At 39.5% G+C, this 15964-nt stretch overlaps 1 protein-coding gene across 2 annotated transcripts in view; it reads right to left on the reverse strand.

The window, feature by feature from the left end:
- Window positions 1-15964, reverse strand: part of LOC125455175 (ALK tyrosine kinase receptor-like) — a 977528-nt gene that overhangs the window by 320974 nt on the left and 640590 nt on the right. For both annotated transcript variants that reach the window (XM_048536890.2, XM_059648635.1), the window contains exon 7: window positions 55-204. In XM_048536890.2, coding sequence (XP_048392847.1) covers window positions 55-204 — 150 coding nt within the window. The remainder of the gene's footprint in view (window positions 1-54; window positions 205-15964) is intronic.

Genomic DNA, 15964 nt, shown 5'->3' on the forward strand with positions numbered 1-15964 from the left:
CGTATCATCACAGGATTAAGTAGTGAAGAAAATAAAGCATTTGGTATAAGATACCTTCTGAATAACACAGGTTGTTTTTCTCTTCTTCGTTGACAGACCGACTTTGCTTCAATTTCCAACTTGGTTCATCCACCTCTGAGGTAACAGATGACCATCCACATTCCTCCTCTTCAAAGGAACAGTATGAGCCGGTGGGAAGGTTATCTACAGAAAGTAGAAAATCTGGATGATATTTTCCAGTTGTCGCATAAGAAAACAACTAGAGCAAGAAATAGAAGCTGCTTTTGTGGTACACGCAAAACAAATTAAACAAACGACTGAAGACCACAATTTCACAAGTCGTTCATCTTCAGCAATTTGTTTCTCAGTGTCATGCTCAGACAGTAGATTTGAGTTAGAAATTACACATGCTGTTGTTTATATTGTTTAATTTAGTTTTTGTTGAATCTCTTATTGGCTCTGGGTGGATGTAAAGTAGTTTCGGAGTTATAGATTAAAAGAAAGTAATGAGGAAAGACCATTTCACCTAATGAACCTGTGAATGTAAACACAACATGATGGAAATGTCTGGCAGAACTCCCTGTATCTAGGGAATAAAAAGGTGAACATTTGTAACAGGAGCGTTCATCAGAACTGAGCACAAACCGATGAAGGATTACATTGAAAATGCTAACATATTATTCTCTGTTAGAGACCTGCTGAAGGTTGCCGCCAGTTGAAGTTTTAATTTTAGATTTCTCACATTTGAAGGCTTTCATTCTATCTCTATGATCAATTCTGATCCAAGATATTCAAACTTCTGGGAAAATGTGTATTCTTTTCTGGTGACCATTGCACAAAAAGAGATAGGCAAACATTGCAAGGGTTACTGGGAAGAACAAGACTCATCTGAAGTGTAGACAGCATAAACTGGAAAAAAGGTTTTGTTAAACTCAAAGTTTACCAGTCTAGAAAGAAGCAGGATGATGGGTGGCTTCATTGCAATATTGAAAATATTTAGACATTCAAAGATAAATCAAGAACACTGTCAGTCTAACCTTGCAGTTGGAGCAAAAGACATGAACAGAGAATAGGAAATTTAAAGTAAATTCAAAGTCAATATCAGGAAATACATCTTTATTCCAAATTATAATTTTTTTGTTGAGGAATTAGGATAAGGTACCTGCGATAAAATCCTATCACTAATGTTCATGTGGCATAAGTCTGTCTGCAGGAGTTGCCACAATTGTAATAGGCCATGTCCAAAATTTCAGTAATGATGACAAATGTTGTTAAACATTTTTAAACAAGCACTTCCATTTCAAAAATAAATATATTTTTTCAACCTCCCAAAAAACATCATTGAGGGCAATAACCTCTTAATTGTCTTCAATAATAATTTCAACAAAACAGCATGAAGTGTAATCTTTGTATGTAAACATGCAGGAATAATTTATTATTCGGTTGCTCATGGAAAGCAGAAATCATCACTGAAAAGCAGTGCATTCTGTTATATTGTCATGTCATCCTACTTTTACAACATTAAATTCATGCACAGTTCGTCTTACCTTGTCTAACCTTGTGTTGAGTTTTAAAACTACTAGTTAAAGGCAAGCTGACCTCACATTTCATGCTGAATTATTGGCATTCTTGGCTCAGTGATAGCACATTTGCTTCTGAGTCAGCAGGTTGTGTGCTTCAGCCTTACTATGAGACGAGATCACCTAATCTAAGGTGACAATTCAGTGTGTTCCTCAGCAAATATTATACTGATAAAAGTATTATCCTTTGGATGATATGTTAAACTGAGGCCCTTTCAGGTGAATAGAAAAGAAGAACCATGGAGTCAAGATAATAAAATGTGAGGCTGGATGAACACAGCAGACCAAGACCAACCATGGAGTCAAGCTGGTTAAAGGTTTAGAGGTGAATCTGTTGTCAGTGATGGGAAAAATAGACTCCTGATCTGATTGGGCACAATCTGCATAGATTTGCAAATGGAAAATCATGTGTGTCAACTTTGATGTGCAAAATTGATGGAGGAGAACTGATGGGCATAGTCTATTTGGGTTTTCAGAACGTTTTTGATAAAGTGTCCAACAGAAGGATGGTTATAAAAATTAATTCATTCTCCCTGTGTCAACATGGGTTTCCTCCAGGTGCTCTGGTTTCCTCCCATAGTCCAAAGATATGTGGTTTAGATGGATTGGCCATGTTAAATTGCCCTGTGGTGTCCAGAAATGTGTGGCTAGAGAGATTAGCTACGGTTAATGTGGGGTTAAGAGGAGTGGATCTGTGTGAGATGCTCTTCAGAGGGTCAATACAGACTTGATGGGATGAATGTCCTCTAACTGTACTGTACGAATTCTATGATTCAATGATTCTGTGATTCTAAAGCACATGGGATAGGAGAAAATGTACTGATATGGATTAATCATTCGCGACCAGACAGAAAACAGAGGGTAGGAATAAATGTGTCACTGTCACACTTGCAGTGTTGCAAAATTGGGTAGAGTACTTGTGGATTGGGAGGCAGGCAGTTAGAATTTGATGTCTGTAAAATGCTGGGGTGGGAAGCAGTGATTGGTCCCTTTAAAAGTTGATGTGCTTTTTATATGACTAGTGGTTTAAAAAGAACTTCTGTGAGCAGCTTCAAAGTTTGCAAGATCACAGAGAGCACCCGAATTGAAACATTTGTATCAAAAGGCCATACAGTTAGCAGGCTCAGCTGCAGGTTTATCAAGACAACAAGGTTTTGAATCTAAACAATCAACTTGAATCAGGCACTTAGGTACCACAAACCAATTAAATTTTAACCTGATAGCTTTGGCAATATTGGACCAATCCTATTGAAAGAAATTGATATGCCATCAAGGGTATAAAAGGAGAGGGCAGTTGGGCAAAGACAGGAGAACTAACTACCAGAATTAACACATCTTAGCTCACAAGAGAGAATTGCTGGCTCTCACAAACTCCTCTTGGTCTTAGAGAAAGCACCATCTCAATGTTAAAGGTAACTGCTGCACAACAAGTTAATATCCTGACAGAACGGTCAATGGGGAAGGCATTTCTGACAGAACATTTGATGGAGAAGGCACAGAATATTTCAGAAGATATAACCTGGCTGTAATTTTGAAAGACTAAATTTTTTTTATTATTTTATATAAGTGGCACTTACATTTATTGGAACTGCATACTATTAGAATGTTGTTTTATTTGGGAGAAGTTAGCAGTTAGATTGGGGTTATTTGGTTGGTTAATAGTGCAGTTAATTTGTTCACTGTTAGAGTTAGATAAATAAATTGTTACTTGTTGATTGTAAAGTGAGTGTCAGGGATTTATTTTATTTAACCACCAGAAGTTGTTGAAAAACAGGTCACACCACTTCACATTTTTTTGTACAGGTTATAGGATGAAGTGCTCCTCTTTGGGTGTTTTAGTTTTAGTTCTAAGGGGAATGGGGGGGTCAAGATTTGCTTTGTAACACTAGCATCCAGTGGGATACTGCAAGGGTCAGTATTTTGACTCAAGCTGTTCAGAATATAGATCAATGATTTGAAAGTGGGGGCCAAATGCAATATTTCCAAATTTGCAGATGATACAAAGCTAAGTGAGAATCTGCATTGTGAGCAGGATATAAAGCAGCTTCAGGAGGATTTAGACAGGCTTAGGGAATATACATGAACATGGTAGATGGAATATAATGTGGAAAAATGTGAAGTTATCCACTTTGGTTGGACAGACAGATGTGCAGTGTGTTCCTTCAACATAAGAGATTGGAAAGTGTGGATTTACAAAAAGACCCAGGTGTTCCTGTGATAAGTCTTTGAAGGCTAACATGCAGGTGTAGCAAGCTGTTAGGAAGGCTATTGGAATGTTAGCCTTTATTGCACAAGGATTTGAGGGCAGGAATAGTGAAGGTTACTTTAAATGTACAGGACTTGGTTAGATTGCATCTGGAATACTATATTATTGACAAAGACTGTGTGCAATGGAGGCTCATCAGACATGAACCTGGGATGGCAGAAATGTTGTACAAAGAGAGGTTGGGAAAAATAAATCTCTATTCTCTATGGTTTTAAGGAATGAGAGGTGATCTAATTGAAGGTTATAAAATATATAAAGAAATAGACAGAACAGGTGCAGTAAGATGGTTGGTGAGTCTAGAACCTGGGAGTGCAATTTAAAATGAAAGGGGAAGACATGCATGTCCAAGGTGAGGAGTCTGTTTCCACAAAGGTTTGTGATAATTGGAATTCTCAGTCACAGACAGCTGTGGAGGCTTAGCCTTTGAGTATGTTTCAGGCAGAAATTGATAGGTTTTTATTTATATGATTGGAGTTGGTAAAAGGCAGTGAAGTGTTTGGTAACACGTTGGAGCTGGAGGAACACAGCAGGCCAGGTAGCATCAGAGGAGCAGGAAAGCTGACAGCTTTACCTGCTGTGTTCCTCCAGATCCACACTGTTATCTTTGACTCCGGCATCGGCAGTTCTGTCCGTCTCTGAAGTGTTCGATAAGCTGTGATTGTACTGAATGGCAAGGCAGGCTTCATATGCTGAATGGCCAACTCCTGCTCCTATGTTCTTATGAATAGATATCCCTCAACCACTGCTGTTGACTCATTCTCCCAACTGATGTTTATGGGACCTTGATGCATGCAAATCAGTTGTCAAGTTTCCCTATTTTAAAATAGTGACACAATTTTAAAGATAATAAAGCGTGAAGCTGGATGAACACAGCAGGCCAAGCAGCATCTCAGGAGCACAAAAGCTGATGTTTCGGGCCTAGAACCTTCATCAGAGAGGTTTTTAAAAATGTGGTCCTCACCATTCTAATCACCCTTGACTTGGACAGACAGATATCTATATTAGATAATCTGTCAGTACCAGAGTAATCAATTACAAAGACAGCTGTTACAATATACTGAGCATGCCAAATATTTTGGACAGTTCTGAGGCATGTACTGACCCAATACATAACTGATTTAAAACCTCTTAATTTCAGCCAAAGTCCAATTTTAATCAGCAGTTTATACGCCTGTCTTTTGTGCTCTACTAATGTAAAAGGTTCTACTTACTTCGTGTAAAGCTTCACTCAGCTGTTCATGTTAAACTGCAATTACCGTAGTGAAGAATTCTTAATAGAACAACTACAGGAGGTAACCCTGTTGCTAAATAGAAATCAAATGATTTGTTTTTGAAATCTGTTGCATATTTACATTGTTGGTTTTAAAAAACATAGGAACATGAGAAATAAGGGCAGAAGTTGGCCACTCAACTCATTGAGTCTGCTCTGTCGTTCAACAAAATAAAGCCTGATTTGACAATAGACAATAGGTGCAGGAGTAGGCCATTCAGCCCTTTGAGCCAGCACCACCATTCATTATGATCATGGCTGATCATCCACAATCAGTATCCTGTTCCTGCCTTATCCCCATAACCCTTGATTCCACTATCTTTAAGAGCTCTGTCTATCTCTTTCTTGAAAGCATCCAGAGAGTTGGCCTCCACTGCCTTCTGGGGCAGAGCATTCCATATATCCACCACTCTCTGGGTGAAGAAGTTTCTCCTCAACTCTGTTCTAAATGGCCTACCCCTTATTTTTAAACTGTGTCCTCTGGTCCTGGACTCACCCATCAACGGAAACATGCTTCCTGCCTCCACAGTGTCCAATCCCTTAATAATCTTATACGTCTCAATCAGATCCCCTCTCATCCTTCTAAACTCAAGAGTATACAAGCCCAGTCGCTCCAATCTTTCAACATATGACAGTCCCGCCATTCCAGGAATTGACCTTGTGAACCTACGCTGCACTCCCTCAATAGCAAGAATGCCCTTCCTCAAATTTGGAGACCAAAACTGCACACAATACTCCAGGTGCGGTCTCACCAGGGCCCTGTACAGCTGCAGAAGGACCTCTTTGCTCCTATACTCAATTCTTCTTGTGATGTAGGCCAGCATGCCATTAGCTTTCTTCACTACCTGCTGTACCTGCATGCTTGCTTTCATTGACTGATGTACAAGAACACCTAGATCTCATTGTGCTTCCCCTTTACCTAACTTAACTCCATTGAGATAGTAATCTGCCTTCCTGTCCTTGCCACCAAAGTGTATAACAACACATTTATCCACATTAAACTGCATCTGCCATGCATCCATCCACTCACCTAGCCTGTCCAAGTCACCTTGTATTCTAATAACATCCTCCTCACATTTCACACTGCCACCCAACTTTGTGTCATCCAGCGAATTTGCTAATATTACTTCTAATGCCTTCGTCTATATCATTAATATATATTGTAAACAGCTGCAGTCCCAGCACCGAACCTTGTGGTACCCCACTGGTCACTGCCTTCCATTCCGAAAGGGACCCGTTTATCACTACTCTTTGCTTCCTGTCAGCTAGCCAATTTTCAAATAAACTCAGTATTTTGCCCCCAATACCATGTGCCCTAATTTTGTTCATCAATCTCCTATGCGGGACTTTATCAAAGGCTTTCTGAAAGTCCAGGTACACTACATCCACTGGCTCTCCCTTATCCATCTTCATAGATACATCCTCAAAAAATTCCAGAAGATTAGTCAAGCACGATTTCCCCTTCGTAAATCCATGGTGACTCTGACCTATTCTGTTACTGCTATCCAAATGAGTCGTAATTTCATCTTTTATAATTGACTCCAGCATCTTTCCCACCACTGATGTCAGGCTAACCGGTCTGTAATTTCCTGTTTTCTCTCTCCCTCCTTTCTTGAAAAGTGGGACAACATTTGCCACCCTCCAATCCGCAGGAACTGATCCTGAATCTATAGAACCTTGGAAAATAATTACCAATGCGTCCACAATTTCTAGAGACACCTCCTTAAGTACCCTGGGATGCAGACCATCAGGTCCCGGGGACTTATCAGCCTTCAGACCTAACAGTCTATCCAACACCATTTCCTGCCTAATATAAATACCCTTCAGTTCGTCCATTACCCTCGGTCCTTCAGCCACTACTGCATCTGGGAGAATGATTGTGTCTTCCCTAGTGAAGACTGATCCAAAGTACCTATTCAACTTATCTGCCATTTCCTTGTTCCCTATAATAAATTCACCCGTTTCTGACTTCAAGGGCCCAATTTTAGTCGTAACCATTTTTTTTTCTTTTCACATACCTAAAAAAGCTTTTACTATCCTCCTTTATATTTTTGGCCAGTTTTCCTTCATAGCTCATTTTTTCCTCTGTGTATTGCCTTTTTAGTTATCCGCTGTTGCTCTTTAAAAGCTTCCCAGTCCTCCAGCTTCCCACTCATCTTTGCTATGTAATACTTGTTCTCTTTTATTTTTATACAGTCCTTAACTTCCCTCGTCAGCCACGGCTGCACCCCCCCCCCTTAGGATCTTTCTTCCTCTTTGGAATGAACTGATCCTGCACCTTCTGCATTATATCCAGAAATACCTGCCATTGTTGTTCCACTGCCATCCCTGCTAGGGTATTGAACCACTGAACTTTGGCCAGCTCCTCCCTCATAGCTCCATAGTTCCCTTTATTCAACTGCAATACTGACACTTCCGATTCTCCCTTCTCCCTCTCAAACTGCAGATTAAAATTTATCATATTATGGTCAATACTTCCTAATGGCTCCTTTACTTTGAGGTCCTTGATCAAATCTGGTTCATTGCACAACACCAGATCCAGAATTGCCTCCTCCCTGGTAGGCTCCAGTAAAAGCTGTTCTAAGAATCCATCTCGGAGGCACTCTACAAACTCCCTTTCTTGGGGCCCAGTACCATCCTGATTCTCCCAGTCTACCCGCATGTTGAAATCTCCCATAACAACTGTAGTGATACCTTTGTGACAAGCAAATTTCAACTCTTGATTCAACCTGCACCCTACCTCCTGACTACTGTTTGGGGGCCTGTAGATAACTCCCATTAGGGTCTTTCTACCCTTAGAATTTCTCAGCTCTATCCATACTGACTCTACATCTCCTGACTCTATGTCCCCCCTCGCAAGGGACCGAATATCATTCCTCACCAACAGGGCTACCCCACCCCCTCTGCACACCAGTCTGTTCTTTCGATAGCACGTATAGCCTTGAATATTCATTTCCCAGGCCCTGTCCAGTTGAAGCCACGTCTCAGTTATCCCCACAACATCATACTTGCCAACTTCCAACTGAGCCTCAAGCTCATCCACCTTATTTCTTATGCTTCGTGCATTCATATGTAATATTTTTAATTTGTTTCTCCCCTCACCCTTCCTATCAATCCCTATTTCACTTGGCCATACTGTACGATCCCTTCTTGAGTTTTCTGCTCTGTTGATTCTGTTGTCCTTCTTAACCTCTCTTATTCTTACTTTCCCTTTAACTTCATTCTTAAATTTCCAGTTTGGCCCCTCCCTCCCATTACTTAGTTTAAACACACCTGTGTTGCAGTGGCAAACCTGCCTGCAGAAAGCTGATCCCCCAATTATTAAGATGAAAACCGTCCCTCCTGTACAATTTATTCTTACCCCAAAACATACCCCAGTGATCCAAGAATTTAAATCCTTGCTTCCGACACCAGTCCCTCAGCCACACATTCAGGTCCATTATCTCTCTGTTCCTGCCCTCTCCAGCCCGAGGAACTGGAAGCAAACCAGAGATAACCACCCTGGAAGTCCTGCTTTTCAGCTTTCTTCCGAGTTCTCTGAAGTCCCGCTATATAATGCTCCTCCTTTTCTTCCCGACGTCATTAGTGCCGACATGCACCACCACCTCTAGGTCGTCACCTTCACCCTCGAGGATTCTCTGCACTCTATCAGTGACATCCTGGATGCTGGCACCAGGAAGGCAACACACCATCCTCAAATCTTGCCTGTTGCCGCAGAAACCCCTGTCAGTCCCTCTCACAATGGAGTCCCCTATTACCACAGCTCTCCGTGATGTCTGACTTCTCGGCTCTGCCTCTACAGCAATTTTTGACTCACAGACCTGTCCACCTCTCGGACTGGCAGTGCCGTCTGTCTCGGCAGTTTCCAAGACAGTCAGCCTGTTTACAATAGTTGCTTCCCCTGGGGTCTCTTGTACTTCATTCATGTCTTCCTTTGTCATCGACATCCCCCTTCTCTCTTCAGGTATCCTCGGTGTAGTGATCTTGCTGAAGGTCCTGTCCAGAAAATTCTCATTCTCTCGGATGAACCTGAGGTCTTCTAGTTCTTTCTTCAGTGCTGCAACAACCTCCCTCAGAAGCTGAATTTGCTGCAGGCCTCATCTCTTCTTTTGTTGCAGCTCATCATGTTCCGCAACTCTACAATGTTTCAAAATTCCGTTTGCCTCCTGGTTAAATACTTTGAGTGATCCAAACTCCATAACTTTCCAGGATAGAGAATTCCAGGTATTCATTAACCCTCCCCCAACCAAGGAAAAGAAATTCCTTTGAATTACGGCTTCAAATGAGCATCCCTTCTTCTGTAACTATGTCCCGGACTTGGAGATTTCACTGTCAGGGAGAGATGTCAAAGAGCAGCCCCGGGATCTGTGTTCAGAAGTACAATCTATCTTTATTCAACCTCTTTATCCAATGTGTGCGAGAGGCCAGAGATCACTCCCGAGCCTCACCTATATGTGTGGTCCAATTGCCCTCTTAATATTCAGCTCAGATCAGAAGTGAGGTCAATGATGCTCTGCTCTCCCCAGTGGGATACAACACTTTTACACATTTTGTGTTGCAGTAATGCAACATTTTCGATGTTCCTTCCCTTTTCATTTATACATCTAATCCTGCGAAACACCCGATCAATGATGGACACCCCTAGGTTCCCCAAGATCTCATGATGTTTGCCAGACATCGTAGTCATCAGGCCTTGGGATCTTACAATGAATCCCATTAATTCATATTCCTAAGTTAATAGTTTTACACTTTTTCAGACATTTCCCAGGTTTGCTTATCTCTAAGGGCTGCTCAAATTCACTTATTCTTTATATCCAATGCTATCCCTATCAAATTCTGTTTAAAATCTTATACTTACCACTGTCCTAATCCCACAGGAGATACAAAAGGAAGTTCGTTCTTACTAATTGCTATAAGATTCATAATATTAGTTCTACTATAAGGTTAGTTATACGTAAAGTTTTGTGTTTATATCTACTGTTAACATTCTTTAGCTAATGAGTTTTGAGCAATTTCAGTCCCACCTGACCTTGGAGGCTCAATTAGACACTACCCCTCTATCTTGCTGCATTATAACTCATTCCAGTCTCATACTGTCTTCTGAGATAAAATTTACTGCTCCTGCTCTGGCTAATTCTTCTTACCTAATAAGACAACATCTTTTTCATTGATAAGACTAAAACTAGTGGTAACATCTTCTCAACATTTACTCTGTCAAGACCCCTTGGAATCTTATATGATGCAAAAAAGATCACCCTTCATTCTTCTAAATTTTAATGAATAAAAGCAGAACCTGTTTAGCTGTTCATCATAAATCACCACCTTCATCCCAGGAATCAGCCTCGTGATTTTCATTTGAACTGCGTCAAATGGCAATAGATTCCCTTTTAAATACGAGCCCAAATGTGTGCACAGTTCTGCAGGTGGGGCCCCATCAATACCTTATACAGCTGTAACAAGACTTCCTTATTTTTAAACTCGAACCCCTTGCAATAATGGCTAAAATTCAATTTACCTTCTTAACCACTTGCTGCACTTGCATGTTATGTTTTTATGTCTTAGGCACAAACACATCGAGATCCCTGAGCTTTGCATTTTCTACAGTCATTTAAATAATAGTTTGCCTTTTGATTCCTACCAGTTGGCTTACATCAGTCAATGAAGTGTATGCAAATTATATGTTAACATGAGAAACAATTTTAACTCTTGATGAACCGCACTTCACTGGCTGTGCAACCCTTCAAACGAATTATCTTCATACTTTAAATTCTCTTAATATGCTGAAGTTCCAGCATAGAAGACTATGGAAATAGAAACATAGTTTACAGGCAGATTTAAGGACTTCTACATAGAATGTTTGGAGACAACATTATATGTTAAGTGAGACTGAATTATTCCAGCAAGTATTTGTGGATTTCTTGCTGTGCAATTTATGCTTGCAAAAGTTGTTGATTTGTTCATTTACAGATATCCTTGAAGTGTTTCCTGCCTACAGCAGAAAAACAAAGAAAAATTAATAAAAACAACTGGGATTTCGCACAAAGTAGTAATAGCAGGGCTATCAGTGTTTGCTATTGTTAAAGTATGTTTCAAAACTGCTAGAATGTTTATCTGTCGTTTAGTATTGGTGAAATAGAAGCAGAAATTTCCTCCAACTAAATACTGAAAAGACCAAAGCCAATATAAATATGCATATTAGGAGCAGAAGCAGGATATGCAACACTCTCCAGCCTGCTCCAGCATTCAGTAGTGAAATGGCTGTATTTCAAATTCCCTAACCCTAACCCTGTCCTATCTATTCCCGATGATGTTTGATTCCATTGCCTAACAAAATTTTATCTACATCTTAAAAATATTCAATGATCCTGCCTCCATCATTGTCTGAGAGAGAGTTTCAAAGGTGCACATGAATCTAAGACAAAATACTTTTCCTTGTCTCTTTCCTAAAAGAGTGACTACGAGTGTTGAACAATGATCCCAAGTTCTGGACTCAAGTCACAGTGAAAACACCATTTCCCCATTCATGTTGTGAAGACCATTCAGTATCTTATAAACTTAAATCAAGTCATTCGTCACTCATCTTTCTTCATATGACAGCTTGCTTATTCCAGGTATCAATTTAGTAAACCTCCTTTGAATTCACTCCAATGCATTTACATGTTTCTTTAAATAGGGAGACCAACCCCATGCACAGTATTCAGAATGTGGTCTCACCAATGTCCTGTATAGTTAAAGCATAACACCCTCACATTCATGTTCAATTTCTTTCCCAGCAAAGGACAGAGTTCCAAAGACCTTCTTAATTACTTGCTGTGCTTGAATACTAGCATTTTGAGATATGAACTAGAACACCTAAATATCTATACACCTCAGACTTCTGTTGTTATCCATTGAAGTACTGTTCCATTTTTTACATTCTTGCTGTCAAGATGAATGATTTAACAATTTCTGCCATTAAACTCCATCTGCTGGATTGCCCATTCACTCAACCTATCACATTTGATTTACAAACTCCTATGTCCTCTTCTCAACATATCTTCTTACCCATCTTAGTTTAATCAGCAAATTAACTAACACGCTTTTGCTAATCCCACGTAAGTAAATTGGTATAAAGTACAAAAGCTGAGGCTACAGCACAGACATCATGCATCACTTTCTGCCAATCAAAAAAATACCTAATTATGCATACTCCCTGGTTTCTGCCAATCTTCTATCTTTGCTTGTATGTTACGCCCAACAGCATGTATTTCTACTTTGCACAATAACCTTTTATATGGCATCTTGTCAAGAGCAATCTGGAAATTCAAGTGCAGTATGTAAATGCGCTCCCCCTTATCCACATATTCCTGCTTTCACAACACCATGCTGGCATGAATTTTTCCAAATGCCCAGTTATCACCTCCCTACTGACTGATTCTAACATTTTTCCCATGGCAGGAATGAAGCTAACTGGCTATAGTTTGTTGTTTTTTGTCTCCTTTGTGCGTTAAATAGATATGTTCTATTTGCTACTTTCTCTTTCACCATGCCAATCAGGAACTGAGTGCCTGCCAATGAGTGACACTATCCCCACCACTCCCTTGGAGGTAAACATGCCGGGGTACACTTTTCAGGCTTTCTTAGTAGTGTAACCCCTAACCTGCCAATGATTCAATACCATTAATTGCCCCTTAATGATCACAATTGATGGCTCAGCAGAAAGGCAATCCATGTGCTCCTCTGTCTTTGATTTAATTGAGGAAGAGACAGGATAGGGATGGGGTCCCCTACCTGACATCCTCTGAGCCAAATAAATGCATTCCCATCCTCAAACCTGTCATGAAGGGTGGGGCATTACCTTCACTCTTGATGTGGAGTTTGGGGAAGGTGGTTAAAGAAAGGGATAAATAAACTTTGGTATGTTATGGAAAAAGGAGGAGGCAAGAGAAAGGGACCCGTAGACTGCAGCAGCTTAGTAGATGACTCATCACCGGCATCTCAAGCACAAGTAGGGACGTGCATTAAAAGCTTGCTAACCAGCAATGTCCATATCCCAAGAATGAGTTTTTAAGAATCCTAAAACCAATTCATGTATTTTCATTGTAGTTTCCTAAGGAAACACAGCAGACAATTTTTGGTCAGTTAAGTTCCACAAACAGTAATAAGATAAATGATCAGTTTAATTGGTTCTTTTAGCGTTGGCTGAAAAACAAATTTTTACTAATATACTTAGAAACCAAGTTAATGCAACATTTTACATCCTTTTACAAATACAGGCAAGCTCTATATATTTAAATGTATTTCTATAAGATGGATGAAAAGCAATACATTTCTCATTATCAATATAAAGCCGTGACACACTGGGGCAATGAGAAAATAACAAAGTAAATTGTAATAAAAAAGTCAAAATTGAGAGGACAATAGGCAAATAATATTTTCGAAAGTGGCAAAGATTCAAATAGGAATGAGTCCACAGATAATTTCTATTTTTTTTGTACGAGAGATCTAAGCTGAAATTGATTTCTGCATGACTGTTTACAAAATATTTTAATTGCTGGCTAACATAGACAAACTTTTTGGAAGTAAAGGAATATAAAATTACTGAGATTGCTTGCAAATCCTGATCAAATATTTTTGCTTCAATTGGTGTAACTTAAGACAACAATGAAATTCATAAATTAATTTACTTCTGAAAACAAGTTGCATTTTTAACAGTTCACTAAGCCTCCTTTGCTCTCCTTCTGATGAGGGTCATCTTGGGGATTATTCAGGATAAAGGATATTCATTGTGAATGTGAACAGCTGCATTATAAACAACAGTTATAGGAGAATATTAAATTTGAATGCGTGTCATCTGTCTTTGTGGAAAGAAGGAAAGGAGCAATTACAAATATTCAACAATTTGTCCTTTTGTTTGTGACAGAGAGGAGTGGGTATTTGTTGGGTTGTGAGCAAAGGCTGCCATATTCAATATAAACATTACTTAGTAGATGACTCATCACCGGCATCTCAAGCACAAGTAGGGACATGCATTAAAAGCTTGCTAACCAGCAATGTCCATATCCCAAGAATGAGTTTTTAAGAATCCTAAAACCAATTCATGTATTTTCATTGTAGTTTCCTAAGGAAACACAGCAGACAATTTTTGGTCAGTTAAGTTCCACAAACAGTAATAAGATAAATGATCAGTTTAATTGGTTCTGATAGCGTTGGCTGAAAAACAAATTTTTACTAATATACTTAGAAACCAAGTTAATGCAACATTTTACATCCTTTTACAAATACAGGCAAGTTAAGTTAAGTTAATAATAACACCCTCCTCGATGCATCAGATCTGCAAAATACAGAGACTAATGATGACGTTTTCTCGAAGGGTCAGCCTAAAATTAAAATGTGAACCATATCTTCTGATATATTTTCAGAGTTTGAAGTAATTTTCATCCCAAGAGCTCCTTGTAACCTAAAGTTTTCATCGTTTACTTTTCGTCCAATTTCCTTCTTTTTCTAGTCAATGTGGAGTATAATGCTTATTCAGGACAGTGCTCTCAGCAATGCTCCATCTGAGGCTGCAAACATGTAAAGGGAAACAAGGATTGCAACCCGTGCCCTAACACTTCCTGGAAAAATATTTGGCTGTTGGGCTGTTCAATGATTGCCTGGTATTTTTATTCATTCTATAATTTCTTTTTGGTTATGTTTGAACTCAGGCTACCTTCTTAGTTGCCTTCCAGGGTAGGATCCTTTCTAAAAAGACAGCAATGTTAGATGAGTTTGTCTCCAGGCTACTGACAGCACCAATATTTATGTCATCATTACGCCTTTCCATGAGGTTAGCTATGTTATTTGTTAGATGTGTTGGCTTCTGACTTCATGTTTCACTACAGAGTGTACGAGGCTATGATTAGTCACCATGTATAAGTTACAGTTTACAATCAGCCCTCTTTTCAATAAATTATTCCGGCAGAAGCATTTGAAGCAGCAAGTTGCCCAAATGCATAGTCTGCCATGAAAAATACTATTTGTTAGCAAATGCTGATTGTTCAGTTTTAACTGTATCTGCACATGCATTGCATCCATGACCTTTAAAAAATTCAGGTATTCTAATTGTTTTTAATTTCATTGTGTTTAATGGTATCTGCACTTGAGGTGATGTTTCTTCTCGGGGAACGTCTTTCAGTTTGCTTTAACACCCGGCAGTATAATCTGTTGTCCTTGCTGCATGAAAGTTATTCCATTTCCTGTCTCACTGGCATGGTGACTTCATTGTTGTCATCATGGTACCTTAGAACTGGAGCTGACATCATCAGATGCTTGAACGGAGTGAAAGCTGTTTGTTGTCTTGTGGCCCAATATCACTGAACATCCTTTGCAGTGAGCTTCCATGTAGCTTCACAAATTAGGCAAAAACTTTGTCAGGTACAGGTATTCCTCCTACAACACGATAGTTGCGTTTTTGTGAGACCTCATGCTATAGAAAATTGCGCTATAGAAAATTGCCTGATGGGATAATCTCTATACTGTACAGTAGAAAGTTTGCGTTATCCAAATAGCGTCCACTATTCATCAATCACAATACAGTCAATTTGTGGTAACGAAGCATGCGTTATAGCAGAAATACCTGTAGTTCACAAATCCAACAAATTGTTGCATCATTTTCACATCTTTTGATTGCCGCATCACTGCTGTGCCTGTCATCTTATCGTAATCAGAGTAAAACCACTGTGTTGTCAGCATATTACAGATGTACTTGACTCAAGATCTTCAGTCACATTTTTTCCGTTCAGGATCAGATTCATCTAATGGGTTCTTTATCACAGTCTCACTAAGTTCAATTTGTGGTTTGTAATGGCTTCTTCAATCATATCTACA

The sequence above is a fragment of the Stegostoma tigrinum genome, chromosome 9 (assembly GCF_030684315.1).
Source record: "Stegostoma tigrinum isolate sSteTig4 chromosome 9, sSteTig4.hap1, whole genome shotgun sequence".
NCBI classification, from domain to species: domain Eukaryota; kingdom Metazoa; phylum Chordata; class Chondrichthyes; order Orectolobiformes; family Stegostomatidae; genus Stegostoma; species Stegostoma tigrinum.